The 24885-nt window shown below is 30.9% G+C and overlaps 3 protein-coding genes across 3 annotated transcripts; 2 read left to right on the top strand and 1 right to left on the bottom strand.

The window, feature by feature from the left end:
* The first annotated feature begins 16 nt into the window (after positions 1 to 16).
* LOTGIDRAFT_239064 (hypothetical protein) lies at positions 17 to 1643 on the top strand. The gene is made up of 3 exons (XM_009052890.1): positions 17 to 166; positions 585 to 696; positions 1313 to 1643. Exons 1-3 carry the CDS (start codon positions 99 to 101, stop codon positions 1469 to 1471), a joined length of 339 nt encoding a protein of 112 aa, XP_009051138.1. The 5' UTR covers positions 17 to 98; the 3' UTR covers positions 1472 to 1643.
* Positions 1644 to 1791: 148 nt separating this feature from the next.
* Positions 1792 to 4849, bottom strand: LOTGIDRAFT_226635 (hypothetical protein). The gene is made up of 6 exons (XM_009052889.1): positions 4779 to 4849; positions 4068 to 4185; positions 3762 to 3793; positions 3318 to 3380; positions 2711 to 2797; positions 1792 to 2234 (listed from the first exon to the last, which is right to left on the bottom strand). The coding sequence occupies exons 2-6, from the start codon at positions 4139 to 4141 to the stop codon at positions 2065 to 2067; spliced, it is 426 nt and encodes a 141-aa protein (XP_009051137.1). The 5' UTR covers positions 4142 to 4185; positions 4779 to 4849; the 3' UTR covers positions 1792 to 2064.
* Positions 4850 to 7348: 2499 nt separating this feature from the next.
* Positions 7349 to 15795, top strand: LOTGIDRAFT_142980 (hypothetical protein; the record flags this gene model as incomplete). The annotated part of the gene is made up of 13 exons (XM_009052888.1): positions 7349 to 7560; positions 8418 to 8576; positions 9215 to 9321; positions 10562 to 10718; positions 11481 to 11556; positions 11791 to 11871; positions 12466 to 12598; positions 12978 to 13108; positions 13416 to 13522; positions 14090 to 14192; positions 14502 to 14644; positions 15083 to 15260; positions 15670 to 15795. The coding sequence occupies 13 exons, from the start codon at positions 7349 to 7351 to the stop codon at positions 15793 to 15795; spliced, it is 1713 nt and encodes a 570-aa protein (XP_009051136.1).
* Between the last annotated feature and the right edge of the window lie 9090 nt (positions 15796 to 24885).

Here is a 24885-nt window from a genome sequence, read left to right as displayed (position 1 = left end):
TGTTCAAAATTCGTACCGTACTTCCGTTAAAAACAAGCACTGTTCACTAAAAAAAAGGTCAAAACAACGCAAAGTCAAGAGATCAAGTGGTCGTCAGTATGCAGTTAACACGGTTGTTGTGCTATTACCAGCACAGGATGAAAGTCCCGGGTCTCTTATATGCAGGGTATGACTATGGTTTCGAGAACGATCACCACCGAAGACTAATCCGAGAAATTCTGAATGATCTGTCCAGAGTTTCTTGGACTAGCTTGTGTATGCAATAAGCCATTTTTTCACATTGGTCAAAAATCATTGCAGATGAAAACATTAAGAACTGCAATATGTTGAAATAAAGAAACGACTTTATTGATGCTAAACACAATTCGATGAGCAGGGCAATGTGAAAACTCTTGAAATGTGACAACTGCATAGCGCATGTACCCGAAGAAATCAGAACTCCATAGTGGCTTATACTTCATACGGTCTCCAATGCAACAGATAAAGGAAAGAATAGAGCTATATCAACTTTACTTCATTTTTTTGATAGTTCATATCTATATCATATATATAGTTTATATCTTTTAAAAAAATATATTTTACAGTAAAAATAAATTGGTGAAACCTGTCACTGTTGAGAAGAAGAGACAAGCATTAAATCAATTACTTTTACAGAAACAAAATCATGATATTCTGAGCAGACCATATTTATCAAAGGTATGTTGGACAGTTGTGGAAATTTTGTTAAAGATAAAAGCAGATCTTCATTATGAACATTAATATGGACATTTAAACTTAATTAAGTATCCATTTAAGTGATTTACCAAACAGATGACTGGAACACTAAAAGAGTCTAAGGTATGATTGGTCAAACAGATGGTGATCATGTCCCTTTTAGTTAAATTTGAGTTAAAGTGGCTAGTTTTCTCAAAGCAGTTATTTGCCTTGACCAAAAATTTGTCCATGATGCATAATGCATGTTTGTTTTTAGTATGACTATAGCCAAGATCCCAAACGTTTCAGTTTAGCAGCTCCTTTGTGGCAAAATCATTAAACCTGGACAGGTATGTAATGGTGTGCTAAGTGACATCAAATTTGGGTTTTGCAAGATTGGAGGGACTGACATGGAAAAACGCATCTAGACGTTTGGATGAGACATGCTGCAGTCTGTACATGTTAAAGATCCCTTGTCAGTTGGAAATCCACAAAGAGTACAAAGCTAATGCAGCTGTCTTGGCAAAATGGACCTCATTGCACACTGGCTTTAAACTTCATTCATTCCTTTCATTTCATTTTCAAATTTGTGTTTTATATTCTTTGTTTTTATTTATAGGAAGTGTCATCTGGTCATACTAAAAATTCGGGTCAAAAACTGAGAAGATTTGAGGAAATCATTGCTAAGAGGAAACATAAAATGTTACCCCATTGTTCATATGAGACTGAAATAAGAAGAAGTTTAGAGCTGAGAAAAGGCTGGGGATCTATTAAGTGATTTTGGAAATGATACTAATTTTTTTTATTTACATAGAAACAATGACATAATGTATGCAAATCAGTTTTATAGTTGTTTCATTTGGAAAACAACTTTGAGTGTATGAAAATAGCTCTTTGAAATGGAGCATAAAGTGTGTTAGCCTATTAAAAGATGTCGCTTATATGAGCTGAAAGTATTTTTGTTTTTTTTTGGATGTATTAAATCCCATATCAAAAAGGATGTTATTCATTCTGTTAAGAAAACCTACATCCAATATCCATATCTTTATATTCGTGTTTAGAATTCAGCAATGTGTCCATTGAATAACAGGTGTCTTTGAACCATAAAATATATCAACAAAATAGTTCTATAGTACACATTTTTAATAAAAAAAAAAAATAAAACTCATATAGAAAAAAGTTAATTAACTATATGAACATGGACATGATTTTAAGTCATATTTTTACAAGATCTGTATAACAATGTCTTATTTTGGCTTTAAACCACATATCCACATAATATATCAAAATCCAGAGCACTCGGCTTATATCACACTATAAACTTAATATCTTGATTTGAAAGTTCTTATAGATTTCATAGCTAAATTGGAATCATGTATCATTTTCTACAATTTTCAAACATTCATCAGCAAATTCTGTAAATATTGGCTCCATCATGGCTTTTGCCATTTCTTGTTCAGCGTGTTCACTATTGCACAGATTTTCCATCATTGCTCTCAAATGTGGATTCTCCAAAATAACTTTCATATTCGATGAATTTTCTGAAATATACAGAACATCATTGACATTTAAGTACATAATTGGTTGCTAGATTTGAGATACAGTAAGGCATTAGATTATAGTTCAACTGTAAGGAGTAAGTCTTGCATTCTTCACACTTGAGAGTTGTATTAACAACTTTCAAGTTCACAAATGTGCATCAGAAGTTTAAGAAGAGCAAGCAATACCAGCTTTGCTAGCAAAATGTATGATAAAAATGAAAATTAAGTTTGAATATAGCCAAAATGCAAGAATTTAATTATTAAAATATTATTTTATTTTTTTATTTATGGAAAGCTGGAAAAATTGCAAGATTCTATTTGTCAAAAATGCATGTGCTTTCCTGCTTTGATCTTTTTAAAAACCCAAATTAAGTATTCCTATGTATGAGATGTAATTCCTACGTGTGATGGTGATTATTAAACAAATTTGGGAGACTAAAATCATCAAAGAACAATACATATTCTAAAATTTCTACCTAACATCTGAAGTTTTTCTAAGGGAACTCTATCTGCTGTTTCTTCCTCTCCTAATCTCAGAATATCATTTAAACCTTCTGTCTTCTCTGAAATTGGAATGATGCATGTTAATATATATGATTTAAGATGACGTTCTCTGGTCTGTAATCTACCGATTACACTGATAGCTTATATTTGCTCCATTCTGATATCCAGTCAGTCGTTTTTTCAAATTTCACTTTGAATTATTGACGTATTTTCTTGTAACCACAAATGAATGCTATTATAATTGAACCAGATACACCAGTGGCAGCAGCAGAACTTTGGATTATCTTTTTCAAATCCATTTCAAGGGTGGAGTGGGGGTGGGTGGCAGGGAGGTTGGGGTGTTGTTGGCATCAAGGTATTCTTACAAAATCATTTTTACTAAGAAAAAAAGCTTTCCTGCAGATAGAATACATCCACAAATGTCATTTAAATACATACCCTTCTTAAACACAGTTAAAAGCAACTCTCATGAATAATACATGAGCATTTCAAATGAGAATGGTTGTTATTACTGAGTGTACCCAAGGTAGCCTACATTCAAATTTTATTGAAACGGTGACCAAAAGTATGATTACCAACCTGCTATTGCTAAAGATGTAGTTTCTTTATCATTTATATTAGAATCAGGTTTTTGACATATTTCTGGAAAAAAAGAATAGTTTTTCTTTGAAAAAAAAATTGAGTTCTATAGGGTTATTCACAAAAATACATTTTTAGACTGGAAATAGATTTACATCACTTTTCATTGTGAAAGTGATACCAAAACTTATCTTTTGAATGATGCTGCCTGCCACTTGATAACTGTATTCTTTAAAGTCACTTTAACTATATCAGTTTCTTCTCAAATCTTTCTTTCTGAAGATAATAAAATTCAAGGCCACAGTTTGCCACACTGTTTTTTTGCGAACAGCTACAAATATTTATTGCAACAGAAATTGACAACACCAAATTCTTGTGCCAGAATAATTAGCCTGGAATTCCAGTCTTAAGTACCAACTTGTTGATGGAATATTGTTTACTCACCTTTGTGACTTTTATAGCATTTAACTGAACAACTGAAAAAAAAAAAAAAATATAAGAACTTGACAAATAATGAATAAAAACATTTATTCAAAAGGTTCGGAGACTAGATAAATCAATTCCATTATGGATTGAACAAGTCGTCTTTTCTAACCCTGATACTTCAAGCTGATCTTTTTATAAATAAAAGGTGTCATTAATCTACTGGCTCAAGAATCAATTTGATTAACTAGTTATTGCTTTGCACACGCTTGGAAATCTTAATAAGGTGTAGTCAATTTGTCAATTTTATACCAATGCTACACTTACTACTTCAGTAAACACTGTGGACATTTATATTTAAATTCTCCTACTTTACATACTTCACATATCTTGGTTGTCATTTTAATGTTTCTATAGATAGGTTGATGAGTACCTACAATTACAACTAAAAAATATTTCACATCATTCAGAATAGCAAACATAACTGAGTAAGGTACATAATTAAAAGTCAAGATGGATTGGTGAAAATTTCTTTGCGAAGCCTTCAATTCATTGGTAAATAATTTTGATTCAAGAACTATGACACACAGTTATTCAAAGTTTAATGATAATCACAAGATCATGCTCTCAGGTCTGTCCATTTTCTAACCTCATTGTCAGACTATTACAAGAGGGTGAAACAAGCACAGAACCTTCCCCTACATTTTGCTAAATAACAGTTAGAGTTCAGCTTTTGTAGCAATTTTAGTTTACAAATAGGTCTACCGAAAAGTAACTAATAAGGTTGTGTCATAGGCAAGATGTAACTGAATTCAGGACAATGCTTACACAAGACAATTAGACAATTCAGTAAGATTGCGATATGATCAGTATGACATCAACTCCGATACTTTTTTACACGTGCTTTTGTTATGATTGTAAATGCTGCATGACATACATTTTAGCGTAGCGTATCGTCTTCAAGTAGACAGACAATTTTTATGGGAAATATCATTTTAAACACTTATACATAATAGTTAAAATTTAAAAGAAACAAACTCAAAGTTAAACCAGCACTGTACAGGTCTAGTAGTATTTTATTTTCTGTGCCATGCTGAACATCACCAAATATGACCTTGACCATGATACTATGCCCTACAAGAAGCAAGCAACGGTTAAGTTAGGCCACACCGATTGTTTACAACGCAACTAGATATCCCAAGTCTTAGATTTATCGGGGCCATATAATACAGCTCAAAGTCTTTATGATTTCCAGTAATGAGCTAGAACTAGGCTTACATTACATCTTTTGATTTGCACAGAAATTGTTAACAGTTGTATTAGCATCAAATCTTATTCTTACTTAGATCTGGAAGGTTGAATGCTTTGATTATGTTAGCATGCTTGTGATCGACAGAAAAAGAATGGTGAAAGGAAGTTGACTAAAAGATATAAATATATCGCAAATTCGACAAAAATGAGTTTTTCGTCAAAAGAATATGTTAGTTTGTTGATACCAAATGTTGGAAATGAAAGGTTTTTACTGGTGAATGATGACGCCAAAGGTTTATGGCTTCCATGCCGAGCAAGAGATGAGAATGAAACACTGAAGTCGGCTGCATTAAAATTGGCTGAAGAGGTAATATCCTTATCCTAATCCTAATGCCGTAGTGATGTGATGCAATGCAAGATCTGATCTAGAATTCAAAATTGTTAAAAGGCCTATTTTTTTCTCATGCTTGGATGTCTGGAATTAGTTATTTTGTTGTTTTACAAATAATTACTGTTCAATTTAAAAAAAAAAAACGTGTTTGTGGTTATCAGAGAATGTTTTTTCACAAAAAGTCTAGGTCTAGGCTATTTCCTTACATCCTAGTTATAAAAATGAAATGTTTGGCAATACATTCTACTTTAACCTAATATTACATTTGAGAAAAACACTCGTACTGGCTCTAAAAGTAGATGATTTAGATATGATTTATGATAAAGAAACACATGGGTCATTGTGTTGAAGTAATTGGTGTGCTAAAGTAAAGTATGAGAAGTCTTTAGAATAGTCTTTGCATGTAGCTTACATTGTAAAAGACCACAAGTAATTCAGTTTTTGCAAAATGCCACCAATACCTTGGTAAGAATGTGAATAATGTGTATTTTCAGTGTACTGGTATTAAAAGTATTCTGTTAAATGGTGTCATTAGAACACATTTTACTAGAGTACCAAATAGTTCTTCTATTGTCAATGCTACATTTTTAACTGCACCAACTGCCACCATACAGAAGGTAAAATGTCATATTTCTAATAAGTTCAATTTCATGAAATTGTTAGTTTTTAGTATTTGTATGCATATTCAGGAATCTTATAGCAGCTTCCATAAATTTTCATCATGTGAACTTACAGTTTGATATCTAGTCTGTGATATAAGCTTTTGTTGGAAGTAGACGTTAACTTATCATCTACCAACCTCCCAACTTCCAATAAGCTTATTATATATCTGAATTTATTGTAATTCGAATAAAATGCATTTTGGGTGGGTTCCAAATAGTCGTTTCAGCCCATGACGGAAAATGTAGATACATTCCTTTTGAAAGAAATACAAGCTCGAACAAGGAATTTTTATGAAAGACAATGACAAATTCGTGCAATATTTACAGGACGGTGCAGTATGGATGTCAGAAGAAGATGTACAGAATCACATGGATACAAGCAGTTTGCCATGTGTATTAGGACCTGAGCCATTGAAATTTATACAGCAATTTAAAGATGTAAATAAAGGTAATTTAAATCTGAAAATTAACCTCCATTTCTCTTTGCTTATACAGTTGTTTTTTTAACATACTCCCCTGTAGACATTATTATAGGCAAGGCGAGCTAGACTAAATTGTTTTTCCCCCTCATGTATTTTCAATTGTAGACAAACTGTATGCTTGATATACATCCTGAAAAGGATTAAAAAAAAACAGTAGGAATTGGGCTAGCTCTTTCAGTTGACACGTCTTTTCAACTTGATTATTTGACTACAACTGAACACAAAAGAAATTTATGTAGCCCTGCAGGAAATGTATCATTGTTTGATTTGTTATATATAGGTACTGCATCATGGGCATCTCTAACAGAGACAACAATAGACTATATTGATATAACATCATTAGAAACATCACAAATAACTTCACATGAAGCTTTGATCAAATCTTCTAAGTTGGGTAAAAAAGGTAAGTCACGGCAGATAATGCTGATTTCTAGATTCAAGATTTAAGTTTCATTATTAGATAATGACCACGAGCAAGTTTTTCAGAGGAGGTTTGAAAAATGGATAAAAGGTTAAATTGGAATGAGCTTTTTTCAATTTTATTAAAAGTGACATTGGGGTTGCATTAGAAAAAATCATTATGCTATTATTTATAATTCATTTTTTTAGAGTCAATCATTGCAATTGATTCATTCATTCCAGGGTTTTGATTCATCCATGACAGTTTATAGACTGGATAATCATTTTTAACCAAATTGTATTCAAGCTAGTTATGAAGAAGATTCTTATTGATCACTGGAAATTTTGTCTCGTTTTTAAAATGGTTCGAAGAGGTTCTCTTTAATCTTTAAGAATTTGTCTTCTGTGACTTTTCACCTTGTTATGAATCATTATTACTGCACCGAGTTACACAGAACACAAGTACTAGAACATAATCTGACATATTGCTCTATTCATTATATTTTAGAACAAGGTATGTTATATAAAGAGTTTATGGAAACAACTCACCCAGCTCAGCTGATGTGTTTACCAGTATTCAGAAGATATTTAGCAGCCAAAGGTGCCAAATTGGATGAAATAGATGATATTTTTAGGTATGTTTTTTTCTTGTAAATCAGTGTTAAGCTAAGATTCCATATACGCGTCATGCGGATCCGTCATCCGTCATGCGTTAAAAATCGAAATGGTTGGTTTAAGAGGGTATGATTCCATATATGCGGAAGCAGTATCCGTCAAATGGTCTCCGTCATGCGTAAAAAAAAAAATCGCCTGGTGTAGGTTTTTTGACGCATCCGGACGCCTTGCCGTGCAGAGATCTCCCAAATGTGACGTATTTTGTGGGGATTCCCTGTCTTTTTCTGCCATATTTTGACAACGAAGATGGGGAAATCAACATACTCGACACAAACTTCTAAAAAACTCATACATAGTGTTAGTGAAAAAACACCCTCATCTTTACGATAATAGATCGCAATTACACCATGTTCTCGTCGTAAAAGTAGGATGTTGTGGACCCAATAGCGATGCTTCCTTTGTTTCTTCTTCTTCATTTTCATTTTCAACCATTCCATAGCAAGCCTGGCAATAAAAAATTCATCTTGCTCCAGCATAAATTTATGCACCAAAGCAACCATCAAGTCAAAAGAAAGATAACGCATACGTTTAACGCACATATGGAATCATATTTGACGCATGACGGTTCCACAAGGGCCATTTATGTCCGCATGACGCGTATATGGAATCTTAGCTTAATACTATGTGAGAATGATTTTATTCTTTAATGAAAGATTTCAAAGAGTTTAGGGTCAGTTTTTGGTCCTGTCCAACCAGCCATAGGGCATCAAATTTTGATACTTTATTGATATTTTAATAAATATTTTTCAGAAATAAGTGATCTGATATCTTACAGAGAGTCCACATAGCTTATGATATTTTTCTTGGTATATTTCAGGGCCTTTGATCTTCATAAAAGAAAATATTTAACATATAAAGATGTATTATTAGGTTTAGCTGCTATGGAACCCACCACTCAACATGGTGGTATGCCAGCTGAAATGAGATGTAGATATATCTTTAAGTATTATGATAAAAATTTAGATAATTTTCTGCAGTTTGAGGAATTTATGTAAGTTTTCAGTGGTTACTATGTTTACTATTTTAACTAAGGGTTCAGGGCCTGTTCAAAAAATTCTTTCGTAATCTTACGATAAATGTGTGGAATTTTACATCAGGAAATATACTTGCAGCAAAATTACATTTGTATAGAAATGATACCCATGCTTATGATTAATTTTTGTCCCAGCACTTTTCTGAAAAACAGAAACCAGGTGTTTGATCCCGTCATAGGGGTTTTTGCATGGAAGAGGCACATGAAAAGTCTATTTGGATGTAAGAATAAATGGGCCCTCTGGACTATAAACTGTGTACATTAAACATCAGTAGGCAGTTGGAAATTGAAAAGAGAGCAGGAAAATGCCACTGTCCCAGCAAAAAAATTTCCCACATTGCACAATGGATGGTGTTGCACAATTTCACAAGCACAAATCCGAAGAGAGAGGTAAAATTGTAAATTGTTTATATATCCATTGTAATTATGTATCATAGGAAATTAGTCAAAGATATTAGACAAAGTAAAAATTTACCCTTAACACCAGATGCTGTACATGATGATGCTGTCACTTCTGCCCAGTAAGTTTTTTCATTTTCTTGTCCTTGATTTTTTCAAAATGGCGGAGAAAGGAATAGAAGGGAAAATTTTGAATATGACGACATAATCTGGTTCTGTACCGTGCAAATGAGACCAGAATTGGAACAGACGGAACTTGTTCAGAACTCTCCAATCAAGTGCCACCATAGTCATTCAGATGGAATGATAAGAAAACAAGGCTCATGACTGTGTGTCTCAGACTATGTGCATTAAAAGGGTGTCTATAGTTGTAAGGATAATTAGCTGCAGAAAACTTGGTTGTTTAAACACTTCTTATTTCCTTTATTAGAGTATTTGGTGAAAATGTTAAAGATAGATTACCTATAGCTGATTTTTTAAATGCTGTTGGCCAGTTGAAATTTCGTGGTACTTCAGTTTTATTTCGTTTACCTCATTCCTGTATTGAAAATATTAGTAATGGTACCGAAGAGTAAGTTTTGATGTTTTATTTTTACAAAATAACCTCAATAGATGGCCTGAATTTTAGCTTAAGAAGATGGCAATTGGCTTTTCAAAAATTAGGTTAGAACTGAAGTTAGCCGAAAAATGTTTCTATCTAAACATGAAGTTTTAAAATAAAAACATTTTGTTCTGAATAGTTCTACCAGTTTATGGAACAAAAATTTGTGCTTAATTATCCAAGAATGTCTGCCACCATGGCCACATTTAAAGGGATAGGTAGGGCTGGAATTTTTTAGCTGAGTTAATCAGTGATGGTATTCACAGCTTAAAAATTTGAGCATTCAAATCAATGTGTGTCCAGAATTATCTGCGTTTGAATGTTAAAATGAGGACTCATCAATTAAAGATACTCTGTGATATATAGAAAAGACATATATAGAAATAGTGAGTAAAATACCTAGTTTGAAGTATTTTTAAAGTATATTTCTAGTACTTCTGAAGACTATTTACAAATATCAAAGACTAAAATCAAACCCCCAAAATGGCACAACTGTCCCTTTAAGTTCAAGTACCCTTTATGAACTTAATTTTAGAATAATAGATAATTCATTTGTAGGTTTTATGATGCTTATTCAGTCAATAATCATGATGAAGAACCACCAACTAAGAGAAGTAGACCTAAACTAATAGAATCCAAAAAAGCTAAAAGTGATAGTAAGTCATCTTTTTCAGTCTTGTCTTAGTTTATGTGTACTCCTATGTTATCTATGTTATGATACTATGTTATCTATGTTATGAAACTATCTTATATAAGTTATGATACTATGTTATGATACTATGTTATCTATGTTATGATACTATGTTATCTATGTTATGATACTATGTTATCTATGTTATGATACTATGTTATCTATGTTATACTATGTTATGATACTATCTTATGCAAGTTATGATACTATCTTATGATACTATAAAAATTTTTATAGATGAAGATACATCAGCTATATTTAAACAACCTAACAGTCGACCACCACAAACAAAACAAAATGCTCTACCTAAATATGAACTAGCTACCCATACTGTGAAAGTACGTCGAACTGGTACCTTAGCTGATATTATGGCACTGTGGGATTTACAAGGTTAGTTTGTGCAACATTTCAAATGAAAATATTTGACTTTTTCGAAAACCTTGAAGGTCAATCTGCCCCAAAAGAGATCTTAAAGATGGGTTCCCTTATTTCCAATTATGAACAGGAAAATGCTAATACTTATATGTCCATAATTAATTCATAATTAGCTAAATTAGAAGAGAATTACCAGCAGAATTCCAATGAGTGACCGATCAAGAAGGTCAAAAAGTCTTTTTTATGTTTTTATGACTGTACATACATGGAGGTGTATTACTGGTTAAAACTCTTAATTATATGCAAGAAGAACATAATGATATAATTAAGAATACATGATAATTCAATAGAAACACCAAATAGTTTGCTTAACTACCCATCTTTAAAGGTAATCCTTAAGCGACATTTAGGGGTAGAGATCACATTAAACAACGGACACAATTTTATGGTATACTACTCCTTAGTTTTATTACACACTGCGTTTCAACAATCTACATTGCCATCTTCAGTTAATCTTAAAAGGTAATTTTGCCTGAGAAGAAAGACTGTAAACTTTGGCTGGACATCGCTGGATATGCAAAATGTCTGTTTTTACACCATTTATAAATAGTTCATGCTGGAACCTTTATGATAATAATTCTCTTTTCACCACCATGTTTCACAAAATACTAAAGAAATGATGTAGAATAGAAGCTATCATCAATACTATAGCATCTTTTGAAAATGTTAATATTGGTTAGTAATTTCTCTATGTTTATTTTCTAGGTACGTCAGCTATTAGTGGTAGTGCTGATCATCATTTAGAAGGAGATATTTCACGATTTCAACGAATGCCTTCCATAGATTCATTTAATCAGGTACATTGACATCATTTCTCAAAATATCTTCTGATATTTCTGTGGAAAACATTACGTTCGACTTCCAGTTATAGGCTATTGTAAATGGACCACTACAGGCAGTGTGCATCACTGACAACGGGAAACTAGGACCAAATTTAGAGCATCAACCATTTGTCATTGTAAACAGGCTATAAGTTTCAGCGGAATTTCATTTCCTATATTTGAGTGTAACTATATTGTTATCTGTTGTAGAGATCTCAACCTAATGAAATGTTAACAGGGTTACGATATTTTGAAAGAAGTTTAAAGGGAGATAATAATGCTCTACCAAAGGTAAGGAGAATTTATCTTTGATCAGAAATCGAGAGTTGCATTTCATAGTTTAGTCTACCTCAAGAACTTATAAATGGCCTATAGAACATTGATGTGTATGTGTATTCATGGTTTAGCCTTAGAGTGGGATTGTTTTAACATTTTAAAGTGCCAAATTTACATACATGCATCTTCATAATGCCAAGTTGTTATGAACTGTGTCTTATACCTTGACTGCTATATTCATCTTTCTTGTATTACATGAAATGCAGTGATTTGATTGGATTGTACACTAACGAATAAAGCCAATCATAGCAATCAATTACACAGCTGCATTTACAAACTTCCGTGATACAAGAAAGATTACTATTGTAGTCAAGGTATTAGACACAGTTTGTAATAGATTGACATTGTGATGATATACATTGTATATCAAGTATTGGGAAGAATTAAAAATGTTCCAACAAGGTATAAAAATAGGGAAAGTTTTAAGTTTTTTGGTTCAATGTATTGACATGTTAATTCTGTCTGCCTGCCTTCATTAGCCCATTTAGGTCCAGAAGAGTAGGATGTAAAACTCCATTCATTTCATTTTATTCGATTCTGATATTTCAGGATCAGTTTACGTGGGGTCAAGTTGATATGACAGCGCTAGCTAAATGTTTGCTAGCTTTATGTAGACAAGCTAAAGATCTGCTAATGAATGAGCCAAGATTACTAAAGTTACAATCACCATCTTATATTTTAGGTATGTATTCATATAGATACTTTCATGCAAATCTAAATTGCCTTGAAGGTGTACATTTGGTTAAAGCATTAGATTGTTTCCATGACATGGTGGTTATGGGTTCTAATCTTGCTTTTGTGTGAAAGGCAAGGATATGTATATCAATGAATATAAAGTGCACTGTCTTAAATTTGGTTAGAGCATTAGATTCTTTACATAACACTGTGGTTATGGGTTCTAATCTTGGTTGCCTGTGAAAGGCAAGGATATGTATATCAATGTATATAAAGTGCACTCCTTCCATATGGGGTCTTTTTGGTGTAAAAATATGCACATGATACATGGAAATAAACAGTATTTATGATTATGATATTAAAGATATATATTGTTTGTATTTCAGGTGATATTCATGGTAATTTTCGTGATTTGGTGAGTTTTGAGAAAGCATTATGGAGAATGGGTCCGATATTAACACCAGCATCATTTCTGTTTCTAGGAGATTATGTTGATAGAGGTGATCATGGTGTGGAGGTATGAATATTTATAATTCACTTATTCAGATTTTAAAGGAAGTAGAAGTAAGGCACTTGCTAGGTCCATGGTTCTATCCCAACAGAGGTAGAGATTATATCTTTGGATTTTCACCTTTCAGTGATGCAGGTGCTACAGACTGTGCACATTAAAGATCTTACAGTAGGAAATCAAAAAGAGTTGGTTAATGCTGCTGGCAAAATTATTATCCCAATCCCCAAACAATTTACATTGTTTTAAGGCCCAATGAGGCAGTATTGAATGATTGTAAATAATTCATAATAAATATTTTTGTATTTTTCTACAGGTAGTAGCTTATCTATTAGCTCAGAAACTGTTAGCACCTGGTAAATTTTTCTTATTGAGGGGTAATCACGAGTTACGTCATGTACAAGAAATGTTCCACTTTAAAAAGTAAGTACCGTGAAACCCCTCTAAACTGAATACTCTATAAACCAGATTTCTCTTTAAACTGGTACATTTTAAAAGTCCAGGTTGAATCACTATATATATAATGTATAGTAGATAAACCCCAATAAACTGGCATCTCTCTAAACTGCAATCCGGCAGCGAAATCAAGTCCCAAAGTGTTCCACTTTAAGTTGGAAATTTGTCAGACCTGAACCAATTTATTGAGATTTACGTCCTACTTTTCTGCACCATGTGGGCAGGGTACAATGAGGGAAATTTTGCCTGGACAGCGATATTTCGATTTCCAACTGTCACAATAATTCTGTTATTAGGATTATCCAGACACAAAAGGTATTTTCATTTGCCTCGAAGCGAAACTGAAATTATTTCATGATTCTGTACCATTTGAGAACTTTAAGGGAATATTCCTTAGGTCATATAAACATGTATGAAAGCACCATTAATTAGTATTTTATTGAGTTGGTACTATTTTACTCTTTCAAGGGTGATTACAAGATTATAAGATAGAAAATTACTAAATGTAATAGATATTTTTTATTTTAATTTCAGTGAATGTTATAATAAATTTGGTGATTCTGTGGGGCTACAGATATGGGATGCTATAAATGACTGTTTTGATGCAATGCCAATAGCAGCTACTGTAGATGACAAGGTAATTCTTAAACCTTATCTGATGAAGATTGTCCATTTATGACAAAACAAAAATAACTACCGGTATGTAGAATGAAATGAGATGCAATAAATAAGTATGTATGGGAGCAGATTTACAACACAAGTAGTGTTCTTACTTAATACTGAACAGAAAATCAAATGCACCTGATCACGAAAATCTGAAGGTCAAGGCTATCTCAAAGATGCAATCAAAGCCAGATGGTTATTCCTTAAACATTTGTAATATATTTGTTTGAAAATGACCGAAATCATTGATAGCAATATATCATATGTATATGAATATTTGTAGGTATTTTGTGTGCATGGTGGAATCCCCAGTACTCTTACTCATGGTGGTTTTATAGAAGCTATAAATAAAGTTCCTGTACCATTACCAGACCCAGAGAAACAGAGTACTATGGCTTGGGAAATATTATGGAGTGATCCAATTGGGTAAGTGGAATAACAGATGTATTTCATGTCATCAAAACTAATATCACTTATATTTCGTCAGGAAAAGTCAAACCTTGCATGATATGATACCTAAAAATGGCTATTTACACCAGTTTTTTGAGTGCCTACTAGGACCACTTTAAAATGAAAGCAAGTATTCACTCTCCAAAAAAAAAGGTAGAAAAGGTCCACAAAGAGTCAAAATGGCTGACAAGAATAATTATTTGCATATGTGCAGAAGATTTTGTAGTCTAGGTCAGGCATGCTTTTCCATTTAAACTCTTCAGTGGAACGGTCAGGTCTGGACCAAGACCTTTGCTTTTTAGAAAATCAAATTCAGAGTTAGAAATAGGCCTACATCTTTTTAGCTATGTAGAATTGAATTACTAATTCAGACTGTTAAAGATGCAGCATTATATGTCAGCTTTTTATTTTTAGATTGGACCAAATGACACCAGAAGTTATAGATGAATTAAAAGAAAATGAAGGTTTTGTATTTAATACCAGAAGAGGAACAGCTAATTTTTTCAGTTGTGATGCATTGTTCCAGTTTTTAGAAAGAAATGGTTTATCACATGTTATTAGAGCTCATGAAGTTCAAGAGGCGGGGTTTCAGGTAAGAATTCACAATTTACAGTGGTCATAAAATGGAGATTCAAGTTTTGGTTTTGCTGTAACCTAAGGTCCAAATTTTGTTCAGAAGTTGAAACCACTGTTAAAAATGGTTTGTTAACAGAAGTCAATATTTTACGCTGAATATCCAACAATTCCTCCTATAAGTAAAGAAATCCTTGTTGTAAACATAACATGTTTTGATTGGTTGAATATTAGATAACCCAGAACAATAGATGCAAAACAACTTGTAAGATCATGGATTGCATGTGAAGTCACTCACAGAATAAAAAAGAAATATCCTGATTTGCATTTTAATCATAATAACATTGTCTTTATTTGTTCAAAGTGGCACAGAGAAGAATGGCTAAGAACTTCCAATGCACTTAAATGTTTCATTATTTTCTATTAAGGTACAACAACAAGGAAAATTACTAACTGTATTTTCATCTTCCAAATATTGTGGTGGAGCCAATGAGGCTGCTTGTGTTTTAGCTGATAATTTTAAACTGAGAATGATTCGTATTGATACATCCTGAATCTAGCTGCTCAATAATCTGTGCCTACCTGTATTTAGATCTGGTGTTATTGTTATCTGAATGTTCAGGTATCATTTAGTGACTTGGTGACTTAATGTCAGGATGGTTGAAGTGACTTTTGCTTCAAGTAAGAAATCTGCAGCAGACATAATACATACCATAAAAGAATTTTCCTGTGAAAAAATTCAAAAAATTCAAATAGAATTTTTTCTTAAATTTGATTTTGCAGCAAATTTTGATTTAAAGATTTTGGAGAAATTGGTGCCAGAACAAATGTTAATGATATTTATACCAAAGAACAAGATATTTTGTTATGAATTCCAAGCTTGAATTGTTTGTTATATTACAGATTTATTTTACATTGCTGTTACCATTATGTATGATTCTATTTTCAAAATCATTTTACATTCTGTTCAAATTGTTGTTGATGTATATTTGGAAATTTGATAGTTATATGTATGGCAAATTGACAGTCAAGCAGTTAAAGGAACGGGTTCACCATCCATTGATCAAACATACCTTAGTGTCAGAAGCGATAATTTGTAGCTAAGCCAATCAGAAATAGTTTTCACAACTCACCATCAAGACATATATAGATATAGAAAGTGAAATTGCTAGTGTGAAATATTTTTGAAGGAATTATGTGATTTCCGTACATTTTTAGTAACTCTGAAGACTATTTATATATATTCAAGTCTCAAATCAACTCCAGAAAATGCCAAACCATAGCTTTTGAAATGTTAACTTCTGCTGTTTTTAGATTCCATCTCTTTCCCCCAATATTATCTAGAACTGCCTTATCAGATTGTTTCAGTTATATACTATAAATATAATATGTATACATTATGTGTAAACAATATCAATATATTTCTATACGGACTTAGTGAAGGGTAAAACTGATCGCGATACGTATCGCCATACAAAACATATTGCTATATAGGGTAATGGAATAAAAGTTTTAATATTTATTACTTTATAAGTACTGTAATATTTGATATTGTAGTTGAAAGGAGTAGATATTGTATAACATCTTATAAGTTTTTACCATCAATTTCAGTCAAGTCAGTGAGAAAAATTTGTAATTCCATCACCAAAAAAAACATAATTTTTAATGGAATAAAAGTATCTTCAAGTATCGATACAAGACCTCATGATACGATACGCGTATTGAGGTATGTCATATCGCGATACATCGATTCACCAATATATCCCACCAGCACTACTTTGTTGTACAGGAAACAGAGGAGTGGGTGTAAAATATCTTTTCTGTGTCTTTTATCTTAAGTATTAAAATGAATTCAAGAATGAAATACTTCCAATTTATTATATCGAATAAGGCTCATTGACAAATAGAATGAAAATATATCATTTCATTGTCACAAATGTTACTGCTGTATTAGTTTATAAATTTATATTTTCATGGTTATTAATTCATTTAATGTTTAATATTTACATTTTATTCCATATTGCAAAAAATGATTAAAAACCAAATGTTTAGAAAAATGTTTATGCATTTGTGATAAGTTTTTTTTTAGTGTAATGGAAACTTGAGAACATATTTGCCTTATTTTTTTTTGAAACAACTACTCTCAATAAGGAGATTTGAATGATATATACAAGTACATTACAAATTTATCATCGAGGACACAGTCCATGGTTCAATCTCAATATAGATCAAGAAACTCTTTTGAATTTTTCAACCCGGTTTACTCCCATCTGTGATGTATCATGGGAAAACAACTAGTAATTTGAATGGGACAATGTACCAAGGACTGAAATTTGCTGCCATCAGCTTCCTATATTCTACTTTCTAGAATTATATCTTTGAGTTGTCTTCAGTTATTAGTCTGTCAATTTGCTGATGTCAACTACAACAGAGCCAATGAGATGCTTTGAACAGTAAGATTGAAACATCTGCCTCTATTCCACCCTATGATAGCTATTTTGACAACTTCTGACTCTATTCCAGACTCAGATAGCTATTTTGACAGCCTCTGCCTCTGATAGCTATTTTGACAACTTCAGCCTCTGATATCTATTTTGCTTGCTGGTGTAGTCAATAACTGTCAAAATAGCTATCAGAGGCTGCTACCCATCTGCCCCGCCACTGGCCACAAAGAATTATATTCTTGTCATCCTATGTCAAGTGTGCCTGTGTCTTAATTAGAAACTTTTCTACAAATGATGCTTGAAGGATTATTACTGGGAAAGAAATTGGCTCATAAAAAAATAGTGCTGTATCATGATATAAATGAAATCTGACTTGACACATTTGACAAATCAAGATGTACATTAATGTACATTTATTTACATATATATCATTGTAAATAATTATTAAAATCCAAATTAAATTCAAAATGTATCCAATTATTTTAAATAGTTTATGCTAATTATTCCAACTTGAAGCTACATTGGTTAAATGATATTAAAGGGACAGTTACGCCATTCTTTTTTGACCAGTCTCAGAAACGGGAATTTTTTAGCTAAGCCACTCAGTGTTTACAGCTCACCACCAAAATTTGAGCCTCCAAATCCATGTGTGTGTAGAATTATCCACGTTTGAATGTTAAAATGATCACCCGTCATTTTAAAATACTAAAAGACATATATAGAAATAGTGAGTAAAATTCCTAGTTTGAGATATTTTTGAAGGAATTATTTGATTTTCGTACATGTCTAGTACTTCTGAAGACTATTTACATATTTTCAAGACTAAAATCAACCTCTCCAAAATGGCGAATCTGTCCCTTTATGTTATAGAATTGTACAAAGAATGGTTCTTTAAAATATTCAATGTCTTTTCTATTCATCTATTCTGCATATTTTTCACTTTTATACCTAAATATTGTATTCATTGTTCATTCCACATTTTATGACTGATAACACATGTTTGGGAAATAAGACTCATCATCAGGAAAGCTGAATTATTGTACACCTCTGGTAATATGATTAAGTATTCAAACATTGTATGTTACATAATATATCGGTAGACATTTTATGTAGGTTCCACATACATGTAGCCTACATGATGTAGGTGAACATTTATGCTTGTATGTAAGTAATTAAGTATTTTACTTATATATTACTTATGAATATTTAAGTATTCTATATAACCTGATCATTTAAATGTTGTATGTTACATTAATATTTAAGTATTTGTATGTTACATTAATATTTAAGTAGTCTATACAAACTGATTACTTAAGTATTGTGTGTTACATTAATATTTAAGTATTGTATGTGCATTAATATTTAAGTATTCTATACAAACTGATTATTTAAGTTCTATGTTACAGTAATATTTAAGTATTGTAAGTTACATTAATATTTATGTATTCTATACAAACTGATTATTTAATTTCTATGTTACATTAATATTTAAGTATTGTATGTTACATTAATATTTAAGTATTTGTATGTTACATTAATATTTAAGTAGTCTATACAAACTGATTAATTAAGTATTGTGTGTTACATTAATATTTAAGTATTGTATGTGCATTAATATTTAAGTATTCTATACAAACTGATTATTTAAGTTCTATGTTACAGTAATATTTAAGTATTGTAAGTTACATTAATATTTAAGAATACTATACAAACTGATTATTTAATTTCTATGTTACATTAATATTTAAGTATTGTATGTTACATTAATATTTAAGTATTCTATGTAACCTTATTATATAAATATTGTATGTTACATGAATATTTAAGCATTGTATGTTACATTTATATTTAAGTATTCAAGGAAACCTTATTTAAATTATCTAATTTCTATGTTACATTAATATTTAAGTATTGTATGTAACATTGATATTTAAGTATTGTATGTTACATTAATATTTAAACATTGCATGTTACATTACTATTTAAGTATTTTGATATTTAAGGAAAAGGTTATAAACATCTAAGGATCCATTGAATTCTGTGGGATTAAGTGACATATTAATGCTATTTAATTATTAATAGCTTTAAAACGTATGAAATTGAAGGGATTATCAAAGGTTACTGATGGAATTATCTATAATGTTACTGTTTTAATAAGTTGTTACAGATGTTAATATTGTTACATTTGTCAGATCATGTTTTGTTTATCAGCTGCTTCATCTTTTTGACTCATTAAAATATTTCATTTCATTCATTAGTTATTAGCAAGATTCTGGTATAGATCAAGGTGCTGACTATATTCCTGTCAGTGATGCAGGACAAAGGGGCTGATATGGAAAAATCGTCCTTTTAGTTAAGATGGGACAATAAACTGAGACCCTGGCTTCTACAGAGTGTCCACATTAAATATCCATCACAAGTTAAAAATAAATCACGAGTAGGCTAATGTGGGTGTTCCAATAAATTCCCTTCATTGAACACTGCATCATGTAGAAAACCAATTTGACTACAATAATTTGAAAAAAAAAGTTTTGGGTTAGTTTTTGTTTTATTTTTGAGACAATGTGGGAATGGAAACGTGGTGCTCCAATAATACATTAACAATTCATCATTTTAAAAATGTCAACATGAAAATTACAATAAAATCATTTTAAAAGGTTGTCCCAATCCACTAAAAAAAATTGTATGTTCAAGACTTCAAAAGTGACTTTGTCAATAGAAATATCTTCCAAACTAAAAATAAGATAAGAAATTTTAAAAACGCATAATGATACTAAATTTCATTAAAATCTGATATGGGCCTACATTGCTCAAGGAAAGAAGATTATTATCCAAGAAGACAGTGTATATTCATTGACTATGGAATGACACCAGAATATGTGGAGATAAAGATAAAATAGAAATAAATAATTCAGAATACATCTTGAGAAAATTTTGATGAAAATGATAATCTACTAAGTTATTAATCAGACAGATATATCAAACAGATCTTGCAAAATAAATAAATTCAACTGTATGTTATTGATCTTGGAATGTCTTCAATCCATTGAAAACTATAAGATTTCATTAATTCTGCTTTAATAACAAACAAATCCTGTCCCTGACATTTCATGTGAAAAGAAACCTTTGTTGAATTAAAATTGCCCTCTGTAGTTGCTACACAAAAGTTTTTTTTTTAAAATTGTCATTTTCAGGAACCCAATTACAATCTGAGTCTCTTATTAATCATTTGGAGTTGATATTTCAATTCTTATAAATATAATGAGCAAAATGCAATTCCGTAGTAAGCCTACCCTGGGAGCAAATTATTGACTTCTATAACAAGTTGAAAATCCTCATCCAAGCTAGATATCAAAATAAAATCAAAATAATAACAAAAATTGATAAAAAAAAATATCAAAACAATATTAATTAAAAAATACTAAATAACTCCAAAAATAACAAAAATTTTGATGGAAAGATGTTTTTTTAGCTTTAGCAAACAAAGCTAAATGTTAAAGCTTAGAGCTAGGTGTGTTTTCAGCTTTCAAATGGTAGGACAAAATGAAAATGTGGGATTCCATCTAAGAAAATGCATGGTTTATGATGCTATCAAACCTATTAATGCATTTATAATAAACAGCATAGTTTCTGCCCTTTCTGATTATGACAATTCAATGTTTCCAAAAATAGAAAAAGCAAATGTGTTAAAATTTGCTAACTTGTTGAACACAATATTATGTTTGATTTGTTAATAGCACAATGGACTTTTTTTAAAATGATAAATACTATTGTGTAGATACTGTGACCAGAATATGCTTAAGTGACTGTGAAAATAACATTTACAAATCTAAACAATAAATAAAAATAAAAACAGAACAATAATAAACATGATCATGTACACATCCTAATTTTTAGCCTGACAAATCAGCCCTACACTTTTCCTCAAACCTGGCAAACCTATTATCTCTAAAAATATGGCCCCGTGTAGTTTCTCAGATATGATATATGGATGTGATATCATGCTGTTATCCTGGCATAGCCCTAGCCAGATCCTCAGATGTGACATAGCCCGATCTTCCTTTGTAAATCACATCTGTACAGATCTAGACCAGGCCAGATTAGTTGAGCTACCCAATCTTGTAGCTGTAACAGTTGATAAAAATTTGTTGGAAGACACCAGTGATATTTTTCAGAAAGAAGATTAGAATATATGAAACTACTCAAATATCTTTTTCAGTTCATCAAGAAAAACAATGCCATTCAGTGTGCAGTGGGCATTTTTTTCAAAACAGCAGAAATAGTCTTTTAATATGTGTATCCTATAAAATATACTGCACCAATTTTACTCATAGATATCAACAATAAAAATATTCATAAAACCATAATAAAACAACATTAACCCTTTGAACCCTGAGTGTAAATGAAATATAACGTCATATACCCTGACCTCAAAATAAAAGCGTATGATGTTAACATTGTATGAAGTCACTTAGTAACGGCTGGTATACCAGTATATATTGCCGCTTGGGTTAAAAGGGTTAAAAATAATAATATACATAGATATAAGAAATAAAAAGAAATTTGAAATAAGATAGAGATTCCAAGATTCAGAAGTAATTGCTTGCAGACTAGGTGTTTAAAGGACAAGGCACTGGGGTAAAATATCATACATAAATAGATCATCTTCATTGACAAGATTAAAAGACACAATATTTAAGCGGCCACATTTTGGAATATTAATATAAGTTTTATAATCAATAATTACTAAATAAAATAAATTTAAATGAATTGTAAAGAGGTTTTTTCTAAATTTTTTATTGGTATCAGGGACACTGAGAGCATCAATTTACAATGTTGTCACACATTAGACCCTTCACATTTAGTGATGTCATCTAATACTTAGTTTTATTGAATTGCAGGAACAACAGATGTCTGATTGAAACTTGGAATGGTGCAAATTGATGTTATCACTGTCCTCAATACAGATAAAAAGATTGGAAAACTTCTTTACAATCCCTTTAATAATTTCTGTTATTCTGGCAAGTAATCTGGCAGAAATTTTTAAAAGTTGCAATGCATGGGATTGCCAGAAAGATAGATGTTAAAATTTAGTTTGGAAAAGGTAAATTTCAGATAAGAGAAATCCTGTAGAACACAAACTTATTTTGGGATAAATAACATAACATGAAGACATAATAATAAAACTTATAACATAAAACCTATAACAAATAAATTAGCAGCATAAATAAATTACAAAACAATGATATTAAACATTTAATGAAAAAATAAAATTATCGTAACAATTTTCATTATAATCCACTTCAACAAAGATTGGAGTCTTTTGTATTATAAGTAGGCCAAGTGTATCAATTGATACATATAATCAGGTGTTAATCAAAATATTATATGGGAAGTGATACATACAATCAGGTTTTAATCAAAGTGTTTACATATGAAGTGATACATACAATCAAGTGTTAATCAAAATGTTCAATATGAAGAGATACATACAATCAGGTTTTAACCAAAGTGTTAAATATGAGGAGATACATACAATCAAGTGTTAATCAAAATATTATATATGAAGTGATACATACAATCAGGTTTTAATCAAAGTGTTAATATATGAAGTGATACATACAATCAAGTGTTAATCAAAGTGTTAAATATGAAGTGATACATACAATCAAGTGTTAATCAAAGTGTTAAATATGAGTGATACATACAATCAAGTGTTAATCAAAATATTATATATGAAGTGATACATACAATCAGGTTTTAACCAAAGTGTTATATATGGTGTGATACGGTACATACAATCTGGTGTTAATCAGAGTGTTAAATATGAAGTGATACATACAATCAAGTGTTAATCAAAATGTTAAATATGAAGAGATACATACAATCTGGTGTTAATCAAGTGTTAAATATGAAGTCATACATATAATCTGGTGTTAATCAGAGTGTTACAGTGAAGTGATACATAGCATCAGATATTAATCAAAATGTTTCCATGAATTGATACATACAACTAAGTGTCAAAGTGTTATATATGAAGTGATTAGGCCATGTATAATATTGATGGTCATACAAATTATCATAAAAGGATGTTACATATTATCATGTGTTATCCAGCACAAATGTGTTATACCTTATTAATGCAAAAACACATTTTACATAAAGATATTATCAAAGAAATAACAGAATATAAAATCATGTGTTAATGACAACAAAATGTTGAAGTAACTTGTGCTCATGTGCTGTAGTTATTTTTTATTACATGCAAAGTGTAAAGTGAAGTCACAAAATTTACGAATGAAGCCACTTTATACATGTTAGTGTTATAATGAAGCCACTGTATACAGGTTAGTGTTATAATGAAGCCACTGTATACAGGTTAGTGTTATAATGTGACCTATACAAGTTAGTGTTATAATGAAGCCACTGTATACATGTTAGTGTTATAATGAAGTCACTGTATACATTTTAGTGTTACAATGAAGCCACTATATACATGTTAGTGTTATAATGAAGTCATTATATACAGGTTAGTGTTAGATTCTAAACAGTGGAATAAAAATATCATGACCCCTGACTAGGATATGTTGAAGGCAGATCTAAATGAATAATACAATAGAATTCAAACTTTAAAAACTTTAAAAACTTAATAAATCATATAATTTATATCAAAACAAATAGCAACATACAATATCAAATTTCACCTCCAAATAACATGACTCTCTAACTATGGAGGTAAATTATATTCTCAAATAAAAATCAATTTAAGACTCAACTTAAACTTTGACTGTTCATATCTGATTGCAATTGTTCAAGGATGTTCACAATATGAACTTGATGATATTAGTTATTTTGTATTGTGTAGTATGATTATGTTATAAGGTATGGTATCCCTGTTCTTATTAGCAAAATCTTAAATAATAATTATAATTGTTCTAAATCTAACCCTTGTAATTCTTTAGAATGAGTATTTTGTATAGTGTCCACTACTTCAATGATTTTCTCCACTACATCTAATTTATGTTTGACAGGATTAGTTACACTCTTGTCTTTCTGTACTTCTTCAGAATAAATATGTTCTTTTTCCCTGAAATAAAAACACAACGATAAATATGTTCTTTTTCCCTGAAATAAAAACACTATGATAAATATGTTCTATTTCCCTGAAATAAAAACACAATGATAAATATATTCCTTTTC

This window comes from Lottia gigantea, assembly GCF_000327385.1.
Source record: "Lottia gigantea unplaced genomic scaffold LOTGIsca_190, whole genome shotgun sequence".
Taxonomy (NCBI): Eukaryota; Metazoa; Mollusca; class Gastropoda; family Lottiidae; genus Lottia; species Lottia gigantea.
Note: the sequence above shows the minus strand (reverse complement) of the source record. Positions and strands in the feature narration are given on the sequence as shown.